The 17127-nt window shown below is 40.8% G+C and overlaps 1 protein-coding gene and 1 long non-coding RNA gene across 2 annotated transcripts in view; one reads left to right on the forward strand and one right to left on the reverse strand.

The window, feature by feature from the left end:
• Positions 1-13953, forward strand: part of LOC142108443 (uncharacterized) — a 36839-nt gene extending 22886 nt beyond the window's left edge. Inside the window, exon 4 of the long non-coding RNA XR_012680150.1 lies at positions 13876-13953. This is a non-coding gene — a long non-coding RNA (uncharacterized LOC142108443). The remainder of the gene's footprint in view (positions 1-13875) is intronic.
• On the reverse strand, positions 80-11844 carry LOC142108425 (nuclear receptor ROR-alpha A-like). The gene is made up of 9 exons (XM_075192051.1): positions 11590-11844; positions 11200-11341; positions 5291-5740; positions 4941-5062; positions 3244-3376; positions 2760-2867; positions 2385-2495; positions 1255-1364; positions 80-830 (listed from the first exon to the last, which is right to left on the reverse strand). Exons 1-9 carry the CDS (start codon positions 11722-11724, stop codon positions 684-686), a joined length of 1458 nt encoding a protein of 485 aa, XP_075048152.1. The 5' UTR covers positions 11725-11844; the 3' UTR covers positions 80-683.
• Positions 13954-17127: the final 3174 nt, after the last annotated feature.

The raw sequence follows: 17127 nt of genomic DNA on the forward strand, positions 1-17127 counted from the left end.
CTGCTGTGTGTGATACATCGTTTTAAAGAAATATATTTCAGTGAGAAAAGAATCCTGCTCACGTGACTTGTACATGAAATTCATTTTATTATAAAAATAAAGGAAGACAAAATAGGACACATATAGCTTATTGTCAGACAGCCAAATAAAATAGTGGCAGCAAATGTGCAATGACATATGTGAAATTATACCAGCCTACAAGGCGGGGGTGATACTCTGACCCCTCACACTCTCCAGTATCCCGGTCAGGGTCCCTCTGCCATTATTGCTTTATCATTCCACTACTTTTTGTAAGGCCGCTCTGGTTACCTGGTTAATGCTTTAAGCACCAGTAGAATCTAAGATCCTAGAAATGTCCGGCAGTAACTATTAAAGCCACCTGGCTCCTATCCAGCCCTGTACTAGACTGTAATATACTCCCCTCAGATTGTAGCTTCTGCCAACTCTTCTTAGCCCAATGGTTAATGCCAGTATTTGAAAGTTTACATAAAAAAAACATCTTTTTACTGGATAGGTGGGAAAGGGATGGAGAAGAGTTTAAGAGCTCTTCCTGTTTGACACAAGTTTTCTCTAAGGATGGGTATTCCCCGGTACAAGATGTCACGTAGGGACAAACTGAAGGACTCTGTGACTGGAGAGACGGCAGGTGGCTAGATGTCAGCCGGATGGGATGTCCAGGTCAATCAGGAATTTTCAGGCTCTAAAATAAATAGTTCCTTGTAGAGCGGGGGGAACCTCTCCCAGGCAACGCCCAGGTACATCTGTCTGAAGATGTTCAGTTTCTCCATGTGTAACTGGCAGATGGCGGATAATCTTTCCTTTTGTGGAAGCTGGAAACAAATGGGAAACATTAAACATGTTCATCTAATGATTATCCTGTGACATTGTAATGCAGAGCATGCTACAAATTCTTGCACTCACAAGAAGAGACCTAGAAAACTTTTGGGGCAGTAAACGCCAATTGTCTCTTGTTAATGTGGAACAAATACCTATACCTTTTCCTTTTGTTTGTAACTCAGTCTTGTACAGTGCTATGTACACTGTCGGTGCTATATAACTTATGAGGTTTGGAAACCAATGTACACATGGAGAATATACGTGAAGCTTTTACATATACTGATGTTTGTACATTTTAAGTTGAAAGAGAACATTTGAAATGTGTATTAAGTCATCATTCTTAGGACTATCAATGTAGATGTTTTGAGATGTGATGATGATTTGATTATCAACAATTTTATCATGCGATTCTCTGACCTTGGTTAATATGCCCTCCCGATGGGTCCTCCGAAGTAGGTGTCTGAAGGCCAAGTGTAACTTCCTATGAAGGGTCTCCACTTTCTGCTTCTCCTGTAGCCAGGGGCGGCCTGAGGAAAGGGGGATATTTGTTATGGAGTTTTCTAAGGAATGTACAGCAAAATATTATAATACTGTGTGTGTATATATATATATATATATATATATATATATATATATATATATATATATATATATATATATATATTATTCTGATGGTCTTTATGTTGCACACATACATGTATATATCCTGCATTGTGTTCTGTCTATCTGCATACAGCAAGTGAGGAAGAACTGGGAATGCTGCTTTAAGCATCCAACTTTATAGGCTGCAGTAACCCTTGTCTGTCACAAGGTGGAAGCTGAGATGGATATAACGCAAGGGGAACTTTTGCCTTACACCAAAACTAGCACACTTTTCTGTGCACAACATTCTACTTACTGCTACTGATGTTTCACCCAATTGAATGCCGGACCTCTATTGAAAACAGTTGATTGAGCAGGAAAGTTGGATGCAAAACTTCAAGTTTCATACCCACTATAAAATAAATGCTGCCGCTATTGTAGAACTACATGTTCCAGCAGGCACTGACAGTCAATGACTGGAACATGTGGTGCCAAAATACATAAAAATAAATAAAAATTAATGTATTGAATAAGAATTGAATAAAATACTCACAGAAAAATCTTGTTCACCTTTGTAGTATGAATATAATTTTCTCTTTTTGTTTTTTGTTGTAATATGGGAAATTCATTGGTCTTTGGAATCAAAATCCACTACAACTCACTGTGAAGGCCCTAGCGCTGAATGACTGTGACCTGAAGCCAGGACTTCCTTTAGCTGGTGGCCAATAACAAGCAGCCAGTATTGAAAAACACTTGTGATTGGCTGCGCTGTTAATGCCACACAGCGGGCACTTGTAGTGAGCAGTTGTATTGGCTTCTGTGGGGGTTTTTTTTCCTCACATTGTATTACAAAGACAGAAAAATGTCATGCTGGAGGACTTGGGCAATGTCTTATTTAAATTAACTTTATTTGAAAATGTTGTCATAACTTTCAATTAGTGTATTCTCCTATGGTATAAACTTACTGGGATCGAGCAGGGTCATGGCGCTGAAGATGGCCATTTCGTGTTCAGAGAGGTTGAGAGCACACAGAGACTGGCACAGGTCGAACATGGAATTGATGAGGTCATCGCACCCTGCAAGCACAATGGAAGCCCTTTAGTGCACCACACTTTCCTCAAGTTTATCTTCCCACTTTCTTTTAGCCCGCGGTTTTCAAATACATTGCCCCCAATTTATGAAGGTCTGTCCTGTGATACTGATCCAATATAGCTCTAAACTCCTTCACATTATCTAGATGCTACATCACTTTATCCAAGGCTATAGCAACAATGCAATGTTTCTTCAGCACCTAGTGTCCTAGAAAGTACACACAATCCTAGCTACCTGCCCTGTCTTACCCAAGGCATGGAAGACCTCCAGTTGGGCATATTTGCCATCAAAAAAGATGGTGTTATTGTAACAGTTAAAGGCCCGGCTCATCCTGATTAGCAGCAACTCCATCGCACCTAGAAAATATAAATGAGATGTCAGCAGGAATAATAACATGACTATAAATGTGATAATGAGGTTTAAAATGTCTGCACACTTGAAGAGATCTGTGACATGTATGATTTATATAGTTCTGTACATGTAAAGGAGAGACCTGTGAGGTTTATATAGTGCTGAACATATGAAGAAGAGTCCTGTGAGGATTATACAACAATGGTTTTACACCTGTGATATAATACTCGGAGACAACACATTAGCAGTATGTTTAGTTCCTGTACTTGTGATGCACACTGACTAGTACATAAAGGCCATTATTGTAATGCGTTTATCTAAGTGCCCCCCCCCCCTCTTCAGTCTCATCTGTTGGCACCGTGACAATGGGGCCTCTGTTACCTGCTTTCAGAAGTACAATCTGGTCATTGGGATTCAGGTCCATAAAGCCACTGAGACGCTTTGCAAATTCCACAATGTACTGAATGGCATTCGTAACGTGACACACGCAACGTTCCCACATCTGGTCCATGGGCTGCAGAAAGACAGACATGCTAGTAACTACCTGTTTGGTATCTGCGGAGATCTGTGCTCCAATATGTGAGTGTCTCAGACCTGACATACACAAATAATTCTTGCAGGTTCACTAATTATCTCCAAAACAAATAAACTCTACCCTTGGGCTGTATACAACTAGTAGTACATATACCGATGCAGAACTATCTTCATTCTTCTCTTTGTGCCCCATTCTGATTGCTCAAGATGAACCAGATGGAAGAGATTGATGATGGCATTGCCAGGTTCCTCTGCAGGGAAACCGCTCAAACATGCTGTGGGTTTCTGAGTCATAGGTGCCCTGGATTTGTACAATTCTTTTGACCCTAGAGTGGTCCATCCTGGACAGATGTGGTTTTGTCTCAAATTCTTCTAAGTCTCCTTACAGACTCCTGTATAAACCCCTATGGCCTGTATGTGGTCTGACATGTTGGCTCCTTCTTCTCCTCAGAGAGGCACTTATTGCTTTCTCACTCTCTACACTGCCTTCTGCACTGGGATTTGAACTGCTCACCATATTGGTCAGATTCTTTCAGCATATAGCAGGTATAAAGTAGGTAACGCTGCTTCTAAATGCAAACGTTGATCATCGCACCCTTTCTCTGGTCTTTCAATTTTTTGGGTAAATGATGTACCTTCCTAATACAGTTTGGCAGATCCAACCTGCAGTTTCAGTGGGACTCCCCAAGCTTATACTATACTATCTTAGACCTGAACTGGCGTACATGAATTGGTTGGTTCATCCAGATGTGGATAATCCCGCTGTGGAATTAGAAGCTGTAGAAGCAAAATCCTTTGGGGGTTTAGCCAATTCCTTTAAATCTGCTTTATTTTCAGTATCCGAGCACTAATACTGCTAATTAATTATAATTAATCTTTAGCAAATTGCTTCTTCCCCATCTCCCCCCCTCCTCCTTTTTTCCAAATGCTCCTTCATGGTTCAGGGATTTGCTCAGTGCCTGACATCCTAGGTGCAACATGGTGTCAGATATATCTGGCAACTGTTTTCGGAAACGTTTTTTCTGTCATTCAACGACCAAGACAGATTTACCGTGGCTCCATCTGCGTTCCACATGTATTCATACATCATGCTCTGGCAGCACAATTTAGTTTCATACAGGGATCACCAATCTAACAAAAGGAAACTGGATGTTCCTTCTTTGACTGAGGAGGTCTAGGAGGGAATGCTGGATAAGCTGATTCATATTAGGTACCTGTACAGTTTATTATTCACCATTTAAATTTATTTCATTTGACATTTATGGACTCTATATTCCAGTTCCTCTTTATTTATACCCATAGGTTTGCTGACAGTGATTAATGACTTTGTGGAGATGAAGTATTCTGGAGCGTTGTAATATTTGTGTTGTTATATGCAAGGAAAGCAATTTCACAACAATGGCATCAGCAAGCGCAAAAATACTGATTATGAAGGGATTGTGAAGTCACGTTTTTCTCTTTAAGATGTTTTATACTTATGTTACTGTTATGCATTTTGAAAACCATGCATAGAAATCTCTAAAAGAAACGTGTTTAGCGGTTACCTTTTGGTGGAAGTTAGCCAGCTCTTCTGGTGAAAACGTTTCCCATCGCAATACTTGCAGGTTCTCTTGACGGAACTGGCATGTCTCCTGGTGCGCAAACACCACGTTCTGCATCAGAAGCTCTGAGGATAAGAGAGATAAAGATAATAGCAGGAAAGACTTAACTGTGCGAGGTCGAAGAGGACCTGCTGGGTGAAATTCAGCAAAGTTCTATATATATATATATATATATATATATATATATATATATATATATATATATATATATATATATATATATACTGAGTATATTTGTGAGACTGAGGAAAGTGTGACATTGGAAGTTTCTCGTTGGGCTCAAACCCACTCACCCAGCTCTGCCGCTGATACCATACATTCTGGAGGAAGACAGCTGCTAAAGTTTAGGCTGCAGTACGGTTCCAAACTCTGGAGCACATTTGGTCTCACATGCTCCGTATGAAGCTGCTGAACTCTGAGATAACTCTTCCTAAGCGTGGCTTCTGTCTGTGTATTTTCTGGCATGTGAGGGTGAAGAACAATTGGGTTCCTCTGTAACTGCATTCTGGGCATTGAGCAAGGACAAGAGGAGCAGGAAGATTCCCATCTACCGTGGCCGGTCCATGCGGAATGCTGAATGGTGTGAGGCAGCTCAGGGGATGTAGAGGACGGTTGTTCAACCTGGGGTTCAGGGCTTCTCTGACTGGCGGAAACCTCAGCCTTTTGCTCCCTCAGGCGAAGTTTCTGCACTTCAGCTTGCAGAATATCCCTCTGCTTCTTAGACATGCGACCAAACTTTACAGCTGCAGGGAAAATAGACAGGGACAACAGCAAGGAAAGAATATTTATAAAATGTATGGATTTCTTTTAATTATTTATTATCATTGGCCACCCAAACTCACATCTGATTGCCGTCTCATTGATTAACAGACCTGACTCCCTTTGTATTCCCTTTTGCAAGTTATTTAGTTTATTGGGTTCTCTTTATCTATTTTTATGAACTAGAGGAAGATCTGAAAACATTTCAGTTTACATTTTTGCAGGAATTCAGTAAATACTAAAGGGTTCACAAACTTTCTAGCACCACTGGACTGCTGATTATATTCCATAAACATGTATTTTGTTTTAATTGTGAAGTGTTGGATTTGATGGAGTTTTGTTTTTCTTTTTACTTCAGTGTAATGAAAAGACTAATGCTGATAATTTATTATCTGACGCACATTTAGTAAGAAGGTTATGGTGTGACTGTAAGAGATTGCAGCACTATGGTATAGACCCTAAAGGCATGTGGCCTCTGCTACTAGATACAGAGGATGCGCCCACTAGTGGTAGTGATGCCGTATAGCAAATAGATGGTAAAAGCAGACCAGTACACAAGGGTAAATTGTATAGTCCAGCGATCTGCAACGATGGAGATCACGTAGGTAATAGTAGTGCCTGATTTCTGGTTTTGTTAGCGGGCGTAGGTGCAACCTATTGAGCAAATGTTACAACATAGGCGTAAGCTTGATATGAACATAGTGAAGCAACAGAGAGGAGATTGGCATCCGGATACAATGTAACAACTAATGCAGCAGTCGGCAGTGTATAACTAAAGTCACATGAAGCAGCATTAAGGATTTTCAGTCAGAGGCTTAGACATAGAAACACAGCTATTTCCAGCACTTAGCTATCACAAAGTCAGAGGTCAAAATCCCACTTAATATCCACTTTACAGGAACAACAGCATCAATCAGAATTCCATGCTGAAGTCTGATATTATATAAGTATCTTGATAAGTAGCAGTCAACTTCAGAGCTAATTCATGTATCTGAGCAGGATGCAATCAGCAGATGTATTCACAGCCAATGTTTGAATCACAGGCAATGGCAAGTATACACAACAGGCAAGCCGAGGTCAGGTACACAAATGCAGAATAACCCAATAATCTAGCAGCTTGTGCTTGCAGTTGTCAGATATTTGTAGGCACAGGTGAATGTCCAGCACCTATGATAACATTACTCCTTATCAGGGAACCTTCTGTTAACCTGAACCAACCTGGAAGATCATGCAATAAAGGTGTCCAACTTATACCTTCTGGACAGGTTTCTGTAGAGACTGGTCTTACCCACACCAGTAGCCCTATGCCGTTGTACATGAGCTGTAGCTGCTACTTCCATGGCTTGTGACAGAGACTTGGGGTTTGATGGCCTGGGATATAATCATTCCCCTGTGCCGTTCACACATTAGCATCTGCCGTCTGTGGGGCACATTCTGTGCCCATTTAGAGATCTATTTGTGTGGCTATGTGGTCAGTTTATGGACAGATTGGTGACCCACTTTCTCTCAGTTTCCACCCACCAGACAAAGTATTTACAAATGGGCCTTCACGATGGTTCCATGAGCCAACCGGATGTGTCCTAATTTATGTAGGTTTTTGAGGTTAGTGAAAGAATATATGCTGGTCAACAGATACACTGTTACTAGAGGACATGAAGAGAAAAGTCTTGTCAGTGTTGTCTGTTTTCTGGCTTGTGTATTAACTAGTCAGGGGTGAATCTTTCTGAGGAGGTTAGAAGAAAATATTGACCCATCTGTTTAACAAAGGAAAGTAAACGCTATAAACTTAAAATACAATACCTGTATAAATGTAAAAACTAGATAGACACACAGTAGTGTAGTCGATTTATAAAAGTCAAGATCTTAATGCCAATTAAAACTATACATAGATATCAGATGTGTTCACATAGCTGGTGAATCACCACTGGGAGCGAACCTTGGTGCTACTTCACTCTGGGACTTCTCTGATCAGACCTCAGTCCAGGACATGCAATGCTCAATGCGATCTTTGTTTTGGTTATTGGCTGTCTGTACATGTATGAACTGGAGAACACCTCCGACGCATTTCATCCAACGTGTTTCATCGGGGAAATTCATTGCTATGACTGGACATTGCACTTCCTGGTCAGAGAAGTCCTAGCATGGAGCCGAGCCAGGGAACGATGACCTGATGATCTACCTATTAAAAGGAACATTATGGTGTGATATTCATCAAATAGTTGATTAAGGGTTTATAAGAACATTTTTGAGCTTCCTTTTTCCTTCCTTCCTTTTTAATTTCCATATTTTCAGCAACAACTCGTCAGTGACATACAGAAGTGTAAAGTTTACCCAGAATTTACTGATCTCCACAATTCTACAAAATAAAAACAGAGGGTGCTTCCATGGTGTTGAAGTTGACAACAATTATTAATAAAACGTATTGATGAAAATGTACCAGAAATTGTATCAAAACACGGATAAGTAAATACTGTATGTTTGTCATTTTTGTGAAATATATATATTGTGGTAACAGGCCAGGTGACATGGAAGATAAAACCACCAGATTAGGGAAAGAGGATCTTGAAGGTGTGACTAAGACCCTGCTCGGATCATGGAATCATGAATGACCTCCTCCCACAGTCGCTCACCCCAGTGGTTGTGAGCTGTGGAGGGGGTGTGGGGTAATAAGATGCTCTAGTTAGCCACCTGTTCAGGCCTGGGGGTGCCGGGCCTACCCCCACAGAATTCAAACAATTCCCAAGTACAGACCTACAAGTGGCAGGCAAGGAGCTCGAAGAGTGCAGAGGGTCTAGTGTGAGGCTGTAGTGTGACCTCACATAGAAACCAAAGAGTCTGTCTTACGAGGGACCCCAGCAGTATACAGACTATGTTTTGTGGTGTTATAAGCCACTTCAGAGAAAGTATAAAGCGTCCTATCTGCGCACTTCATAGTGAGGGTTCAAGAAGTGAGTCAGCAAACAGACGATTAATGTTTACAAGACAGAAATGTTGGAAACAAACATAAACGAGAAATATTGCCTACAGGTATATCAATGTCTTCATGTGGAGAAATACAAAACCAAGACTGAAGTCTGACCCTTTATAATGTGCTGAGACGCCAAGTGTTGTTTCCGAGAAAACAAACATTTAAACCACAAAATTAAAATTAATCTAAAAAATGTTGTGGTCACTTAAAAGTGTGGTACTGGTTCTGTCTGGAGTGGACTGTGTAACAATGGAAGAGTTTGTTCTGATTTAAAGACTTTTGTGGTATTCGGAGTAAACCCAAATGCTTGAAAAGAATACAACTGGCCTTTATTGACCAAGTACATTGAGAAATGTGAAACATTGAACTGAACCAGTGGTTCCCAAACTGTGCGCCTGGGCTCCCTGGGGTGCCTTGGCCAGGGCCAGTGGTAAGCAAGACGGGAGACTACTTGGTAATTATTTTGGCTTAGGGGTGCCTTGAAAAAATTTTGGAGACCCCAAGGCTGCCTTGAACTGAAAAAGTTTGTAATCCACTGAACTATACTGTAGAAAGTTATATGAACATGAAATGCTAACACTAAGAGAATATATAAAGGGACATCAGAGCGCAACAGAGTGTGCATGGGAGAAAGTGGTCCATCAAACTCTAATGTTAAAAGAAAAAAGAATCTATAATCGAATCTTTACAAGCACAACTTGTGGATTATGAGTTAGAGAAAAGTCATATGACCCTGAACATTAAAGAACATGACATAATGAAAAAAATTGTGGTAAAGAGGACAAAAACTATGGCCTTGGCCTGCTGCCTATCGGAGACATTGTGGAACTAGAAAGACTCAACAAGCAACTGTCTCAGGAGCTTCGGGATGAGAAGTATAAAGTTATTGAAAATAAGGAGCCAAAAGTGTTGCAACTCAGGCAAAGCTGCTCATCCGAGAACAAATACTGCTGTAAACAATGATCAGAAAGCCAGATAGGATTGTCCAGAAGCAAGTATAGCCTCGGAGGCTCAGAACAGGTATGAGCGTGAATTAATGCTTCATGCAGCTGATATTGAAGCTCTCCAGGTTGCCAAGGAGCAGTTGGCCAATGCTACCACCAGACATATCAAAACAGAAGAGGCAGCACAGAAGTTGGAATCCCAACTTCAAGGACAAGGTGTCCAAGAGCCAGTCACATTGAGAAGACTTGGACAAGCAGTTGTTGTATGACCAGATAGAACCCCTCAATTAAAAGATGGTAAGTTCTGTTCAAGAGGGAGCTCTCAATGTGAAGAATTGAGGTCTTGGGAGCAAGACATTGAAACTTTCAAAATTGTGAGACAGGAGGAATAAATTGCTGTAAACAAGATTTGAAGTTGCGCAAGTGGAATATTTGCGGTACCGACAGCATAAAGATCTTTTAGAGATATGAAGCTCTAGTCCAGGAGATCGAACAAAAATATTTAAAAGATTTTGAGAACCTGTCTGAGCAGCTGGACCACACAAATCGGAGAAAAGAGAACTTGGAGAACGTCAAAGAGGCTCTGGAAAATAAGAGTTATGAGAATTAGAGAACAAGATGGCGGCTTCCGGGAAACTTATTCTTCTCACGAAACTTCCACAGACAAACGTGTGTTTGCCAAAACATTCTACAGTGTAGATAAATCTGATGATGAGTTTTCAGATGGGCAGAATCTCCAAAATGTATCGATGAAGAACTGTACACTGAGACAAGTATCCTCTGGATACCACAGTGTGTGTGAGGACATGCAGAAGAAGATGGACAGAGTTTAACTTGTTTAGGAATCAGGTTGATAGTCTGTTTTACCTCTGGTCATGCATCTGGTAAAGTGGTGGCAATTTCCATAAATCAATAAGCTGTTAAGAGGAAAAGAGCAGATCCAGAGAAAGTCTGCATAATAGAACAAAACAAGAAAGTTTCACAACCTGATGGAGAAATCAGCAGGAAAGATACATAAAGATTTATAAAAATGAAGCAGCGGTGCAATGATGCTGGGAAATAAAAGTGGATCAGCAAAATGGTGTCATAAAGATGGATTTGAAGGTGCGGGAAGGATGACACTGGTCAAGTAATGAATAAAGTCTGCATTTACCATGTAGATACCATTATATATATATATTGAAACTGAGGATATTTGGAATAAAGCCTTGATCATGGTGGTTTTCCCTTGACGACAGGCTTTTTTGGTGGCCTACAGGAGAGAGTCATTGGGGACTTGGAATAGCTAATTACAGAGGATAATAACAAGTGACATAACAGTAGATGTGAAATATATTTAATCCTATAATGAAATGGGAACTTTTATATTCTGCATGTACATATAGATTTGCTATATAGTTATCCTAAAGAGAGTTAATAAGTCAGTGTCCTGGTATATGTGTGTTAGGTAAAGGGGTCACTCTGCCCATCTCTCCCCCTCTCCATGTAATGCTGACACTACACGCTACGTTTCCCCCGCGGTGTGTCTCACCATCACGTGACATGCCCAGGGACAGACACTTCTGCAGACGGCAATGCTGGCAGCGGTTCCTACTGGAACGGTCAATCTGACAACTCTGTTGCTGACTGCAAGAATAGATCGATTTCCCCTGTTGGCTTCTGCGGAAAAATCCCTGAGGAATACAGAGACATTCGTTAACTTTTACATTCCCCCCCTCCCTATTCACTACATCATAACTTTTCACCCAGGGCTACTGTTATTGTTTTATATATTACTTTGTTTTAACAATGTATCAGCTCTCTGACATAACCAGTAATGCTTAGAGAAGGTGCTGTATCTCCTGTATCAAGTAGAGGCCTTGGATGGCACTTAGTAACCCAGAGAGCTGACAGATCTTATATATAGTCCCCAATCTCTCACCTTACATCCTTCACACGTTATAACACCGTAGTGGATTCCGGAGGACTTGTCTCCGCAGATTTTACATGGGATGATTTCAATCTGGGCTGGAGGAGGGAAAGAAACAGGAGAGGCAGTCACACGCTTTGCTAACATTTCCACTGACGCCGGTGAGAAGCCACTTCAAGAGGGTCACTCCCACGGTCTATCACAGTCTCAGGCTGCAGCCAGTAACACTGCTGACTGGGCACTTTTCACATATGGAAATTACCTTCTTTTTACCTGGTGTGGTAAGATTGAAAGTGTCAACCAATACTACATAATACGACAGGAAACAAAATACTGATAAACCAGCCAAAACACCTCAGACATCCGGTTTAGGCTTTATTCATCATCGTCAGGTCTGAAGGCGGTCGCAGTATTTGCATAAACTTGTTTCCTACATATTGATCCCTGGGCAATAGTACTAATCATAATAATAAACTAACAGTCTACTTGGTACTTGTGTCTGATTTCACCACTAGGGGAACAAGTAGAAAAGTACAGAGCACTTCATGGGAACGGGTATTGTTTTGTTTCCAAGGTCATTTACTCTTTTACTTCTTCAACAAGGTACAAACTATGCATATATCAAAATCATAATATATATATATATATTACTGTTATCACCATATTCCGCACCGCTCTACAGAGAATATTTACCATGCATATAAGTACCTGTGCCATTGGAGCTTACAGTCTAAATTCCCTACCACGCACACACACTAGGGTCTGTTTTGTCAGAAGATGATTATACTACTAGTATGATTTTGAAGTGTGAGAGGAATCCCGAGCACCCGACGGAATCCCACGCATACACGGGGAGAACATACAGACTATACCAGAATTTTTAATTGTAAAGTGATACTTACACTTTAATTGACTTTGGTAGAACTCCGTAATGCCTTTAAACTACCTTATTATATTTTGCTGTTGGAGTCTAAGCACAGTCCATATTTGGGCCCATACACAGTCCAATTTCAAGGGTGGATTTATCAAATCATCTTTTAAAAAAAAGTGGGGGTGTTGCCCATAGCAACCAGTCAGGCTCTAACTATCATCTAACTACTACATTCTAAAAAATAATAGCTAGAATTTGATTGGTTGCTATGGGCAACACCTCCAATTTTCTTTTATAGAAGGTTTGATAAATCTACCACCAGATGTTAACCACAGGACAAGAAAATCTCCTCCAGAAGATATAGAGCAGGCCTGTCCAACCTGCGACCCTCCAGGTGTTGTGAAACTACAAGTCCCAGCATGCCCTTTCAGCTATCAACTGGTTGTCTACCGGCAAAGCATGCTGGGGCTTATAGTTTCACAACACCTGAAGGGCCACAGGTTGGACAGGCCTGATATAAAGCTTCTGTCTACTTATGACGGCAATGGGCAATATCATCACTAATCACCTCCAAAGTGCCCCTTGTGCAGTCTATGAGCCAAGCTTTATATAGAGAAGTATTGGAGGTGTCATTACACCCTCTCCTGTTATAACATAACAGTATCAGAGGGAGATCTGAAATGCATGATTGTAGATACCACACTACAGAACAGGCTCTCGGAATGTACTATGCTGACACTTCTTATCAGGACGTCTATAGATGAGCTTCTCTAAGACTATGTCACCTGGGGGCAGCTTGGAACCTGCCATTATCTATACAATTGCCATATTTAAACATAATTTAAATATGTCCCATAGATTGTAAGCTTGTGAACAGGGCCCTCTTACCTCTCTGTCTGTTTGTATTACCCAGTATTGTTTTATAAATGTTTGTTCCCAATTGTATAGCACTAAGGAATTTGCTGGCGCTATATAAATAAATGTTGATAATGATATGTACATGTCTTCAAGCCCTCACAGCATCTCCTGAGGACTGCCAGTGTAAACACACAGCTTATGTGTGTAGGTGATCATTTGCAATGATTGATTTACATGCTGTTTGTTGCATCTCCCAAATTTCCCCTTCGATCCTTTACTACACCTCTTGTTTTCTTCCTCTCTTGGTTTGTCAATTGTTTTTGTGTTGCACGCTGAACATTTCCTAATAAATACGGAGTGTATAAAAAATGGATGCCGGCATCGTTAGGAAAACAATTCTTTAACGGCGTTTTCGCAGCTTTGCAGAACAAAGCGTTTTTGTGTTTCTATTTTCGGAGTATTCAGTTGTGCTGCATTGATACAGTATGAACTTGTGTTTGATCATGTCTAATCCATGTTGTTTGTGTCCTGTGGTCTGACACTAACACAAGCTCGTACGTTGGCTCCAGGTGCTGAAATGTTTTACAAATTGAGATAGGACGTTGAAGATCAGAAGAATGAGTTTATTTACAGCACTTTGTAGCGGTAGGTTTTTTTTTCTTCTATATTTGTATCCAGTCTTTCTTAAAACACTTGTCTGTAACTAACGATCATTTGTAAGTGAATAGATCTGTGTAATACGCAGTCCTCTCCACATTAGTTAGGCTGTAATAATGTACAAAGTATTTGGTGAATTTAGTTTAATTTGTTAGCTTATTTTTCCTTTTATTCCACAATCTAATTAGACTTTCTTTACCAGTCCCCTCCTGTACATGTGTGTGTCTATCTGACTGATTGTATTACCTGCTTACTTAACATTTGCTCTGTAAGGCTGATTGTCATCTAGTCTCTGGCAGTCTTGTAATTCAGTACTGCTTCGGCCTGACTGAGATAGAGGATAGAACTTAGTAGCCCATCACCACATTCTACAGTACTTGATTATGTATATCATTCCACAGCACAGCTATTTGCTGTTGAAAAATGTGATGCGTATATTTGTACTTAATATTACCCCCAGCCGATGTAATTATATATGCTGTCAGTCAGGAGAGACAGAATTAGCAGGAAGTCCTGGCCACAAACATCATCAAATGCTGCCTCCTGACCAAGAACACTTGTATCCTCTCCTGGGCTCAGGGCCTGATTAATGGTTCAGACCACCCTAGGCCACTACGCTCATAGTACCCCCGCACCTTTCACGCAAGGCTGCAACTCTGTAGGTACAAACAAACCCGTCCTTAATGTAAAATCCACCTTCCTTCACCCCTCCAGATCACAATCAATGTTTATGTTCCCGAGTTTTTGGAAACTTAGCTCTTTAAAATGTCATGAGCACTCATACGTACATTCTGAGACATGCACTTCTTATATTTATATAGGAGTACAGACTCGCGTCTTCCGCGCTCCTTTAAGCTAGAATTCCCTACCATAGGGGTCATGGGCACAACTTGTCCTTCTCATACATACATAAAATCCACGATGTTAGTGGTGCACATTTATTCTACAGAGGGTATCAGATGATAAATCTGGGGCAATGTGAATATTTTTCCAACATAAGCTTATATATATATATATAGAGAGAGAGATAGAGGGAGATATAGATATATAGTTAGATATAGATGTATACTAGTATTTCCAATCAGTATGTAGAAAAACAGTCCCTGGACAGGATATTTCACAACTTCACCACCCTCAACAACAGTTGTGTAAGTCTAGGTTTTTTCTGTGGGCGTCAAAGCACCAAAGTGAGAGAGAATAGATCTGAATCTGAGTCAGTAGAGCAGACTGGCGACCAGATATTAGTCAGGAGTCGCTGACAGCCTGGGCTGACGGTAACTCTCCCTTTTATCTGCTTTGTCCTGACTGTAATATGAACCCCCACGAAAGGTCAGATTGACCCCAGCCACCAATGCCAGACAATGTGCCCAGGTACACCCCCTAGAACAGGCACACCAGGTCATTTGTCTCAGGAGACTCACCTGTTACACTAAGGTAGACAAAAAAAATAAAATATTTTTCATGTTTTCCTTTCTTTGCCCCGACAGATCATTGTGTACTCAAACCCCTCCATCCTCAATGTTTCCCACCAGTAAAGTGTGTAATGTTTCCAGTGTAGTGATCTACTGCTATTTTCTGTCCAGCGGCTTTAATGTATTTTTAATGTATACACTTAAGGGCTGTGCAGAATTAGATATGCACCAGTTTGCATAGCGTATATCTGCGCCTATGCAGATTCTGGTAGTTATGCCCGCTGGTTTATGACGGATCCACTTCTGTGCGCAGCACGTGTCATGTCAGCACTTACGCTGCTGATATGGATGCTTCCGAGGTGTGTGTGCCTCTGCGTGTGGACTGGTTTTTTATGCCCATTTATTCAGTCCTTTAGGCTACAACTATATATACAAACAAGCTGAAGTTACTGAAAAGGAATTATGTTTCATCCCTCTCACTGACGTTAAGACAAATGTTTTTTCCTATGAATGTCACATTACTTGAATAAATTGTTTTGTTCTATTTTAATTGAATTTGCTATTACAACTTGTTGAAGTATATATGTTCATTTTAAGACAAGTTCATATGATCATAGTTCCAAAATATGGAAATTCTTCATATTGTTGTTCCACAAATTCAACGCTAACAATAGCAGAGAAATCTCAGGGAGATGCTTACATTACATTACAATACAAACTAAGCAAGCAGATAGCTGCGAGCATATTTGTCATGACATCACTATATCTACTGACAGAAAGGAGGGAATTCAATTGGCCGCGTATTAACGTCGCCTCGATTTCCAGCAGCGCACATTGCCAGCCAATACAGTACAGAATCTCCGCTCATTGTTCCACACATCTCTATGAGCGGAGATTTTAGTGAAAATTCTGATGCGATGTGTCTCCGCGGAGTGTTCCGGAGCAACATTGCGTCACCTCGCGGCCAATCAAATTTACCCCAATGATTGCGGAAGTAAGTTGCTGATTTTCTAACCCAAGTCTTTGTCACTGATCACTGCCATCTCCAACCAGACGAGTTCTGTGTCTGGGGAATAATGCTGCCTATCAGAGTGTGTATGCACTACACTACGGGCGTCCAGGTGGAGGATATAGAGGTTCTCTGGTTGTCAGTGATCAGTTGTATATGTTGTATGGATGGCAGCTGACATCAAGAAGAGGCTCATAACCTAACGTGCAAAAGTGCAAAATGCTGTTTTATGCTCTAACAACTTTCGGACAAATGCACCCGTTGTTACAGGGAGGCTCATAGATTTGCAGGTCAGTATGTGGGATGCTGACGGTAGAAGTTGGATGCATTGAGAAAGGGGTGCAGGAGGCGCACTTAGGGGGTTGTTCCCTGCTTTGCATCCTTTTCCTGAAAGTTGATCAATCCCCCACCTCTGACAAGCTGCAGTTTGTGCCTTCAAGTTGCACCTTTGTGGATAAGCTTGTTTCTAGCCACAGTTCAAACGATATAATGATTGAAATATACAAAAGAGCAGCATGTAAAAAAGACAGTCCTGATGTCTCCTCACTCTCTTGGTTAATTTAATCCATAAATGAGATAAACTGAGCAGTATATTAGGATAAATGTGTAAAAGTTCAAGTAAATGAAGGGGGTGGTTCAAAAACAGAACTAGCAGAAATAGTTTGTGCTTTTCAGGGGGATCAAAAAGTGGGCGTGCACCCTGAAATAGTCCTTCTGGCTAATTTACTTGTGCAAATAAAGAT

The sequence above is a fragment of the Mixophyes fleayi genome, chromosome 12 (assembly GCF_038048845.1).
Source record: "Mixophyes fleayi isolate aMixFle1 chromosome 12, aMixFle1.hap1, whole genome shotgun sequence".
Classification (NCBI taxonomy): domain Eukaryota; kingdom Metazoa; phylum Chordata; class Amphibia; order Anura; family Limnodynastidae; genus Mixophyes; species Mixophyes fleayi.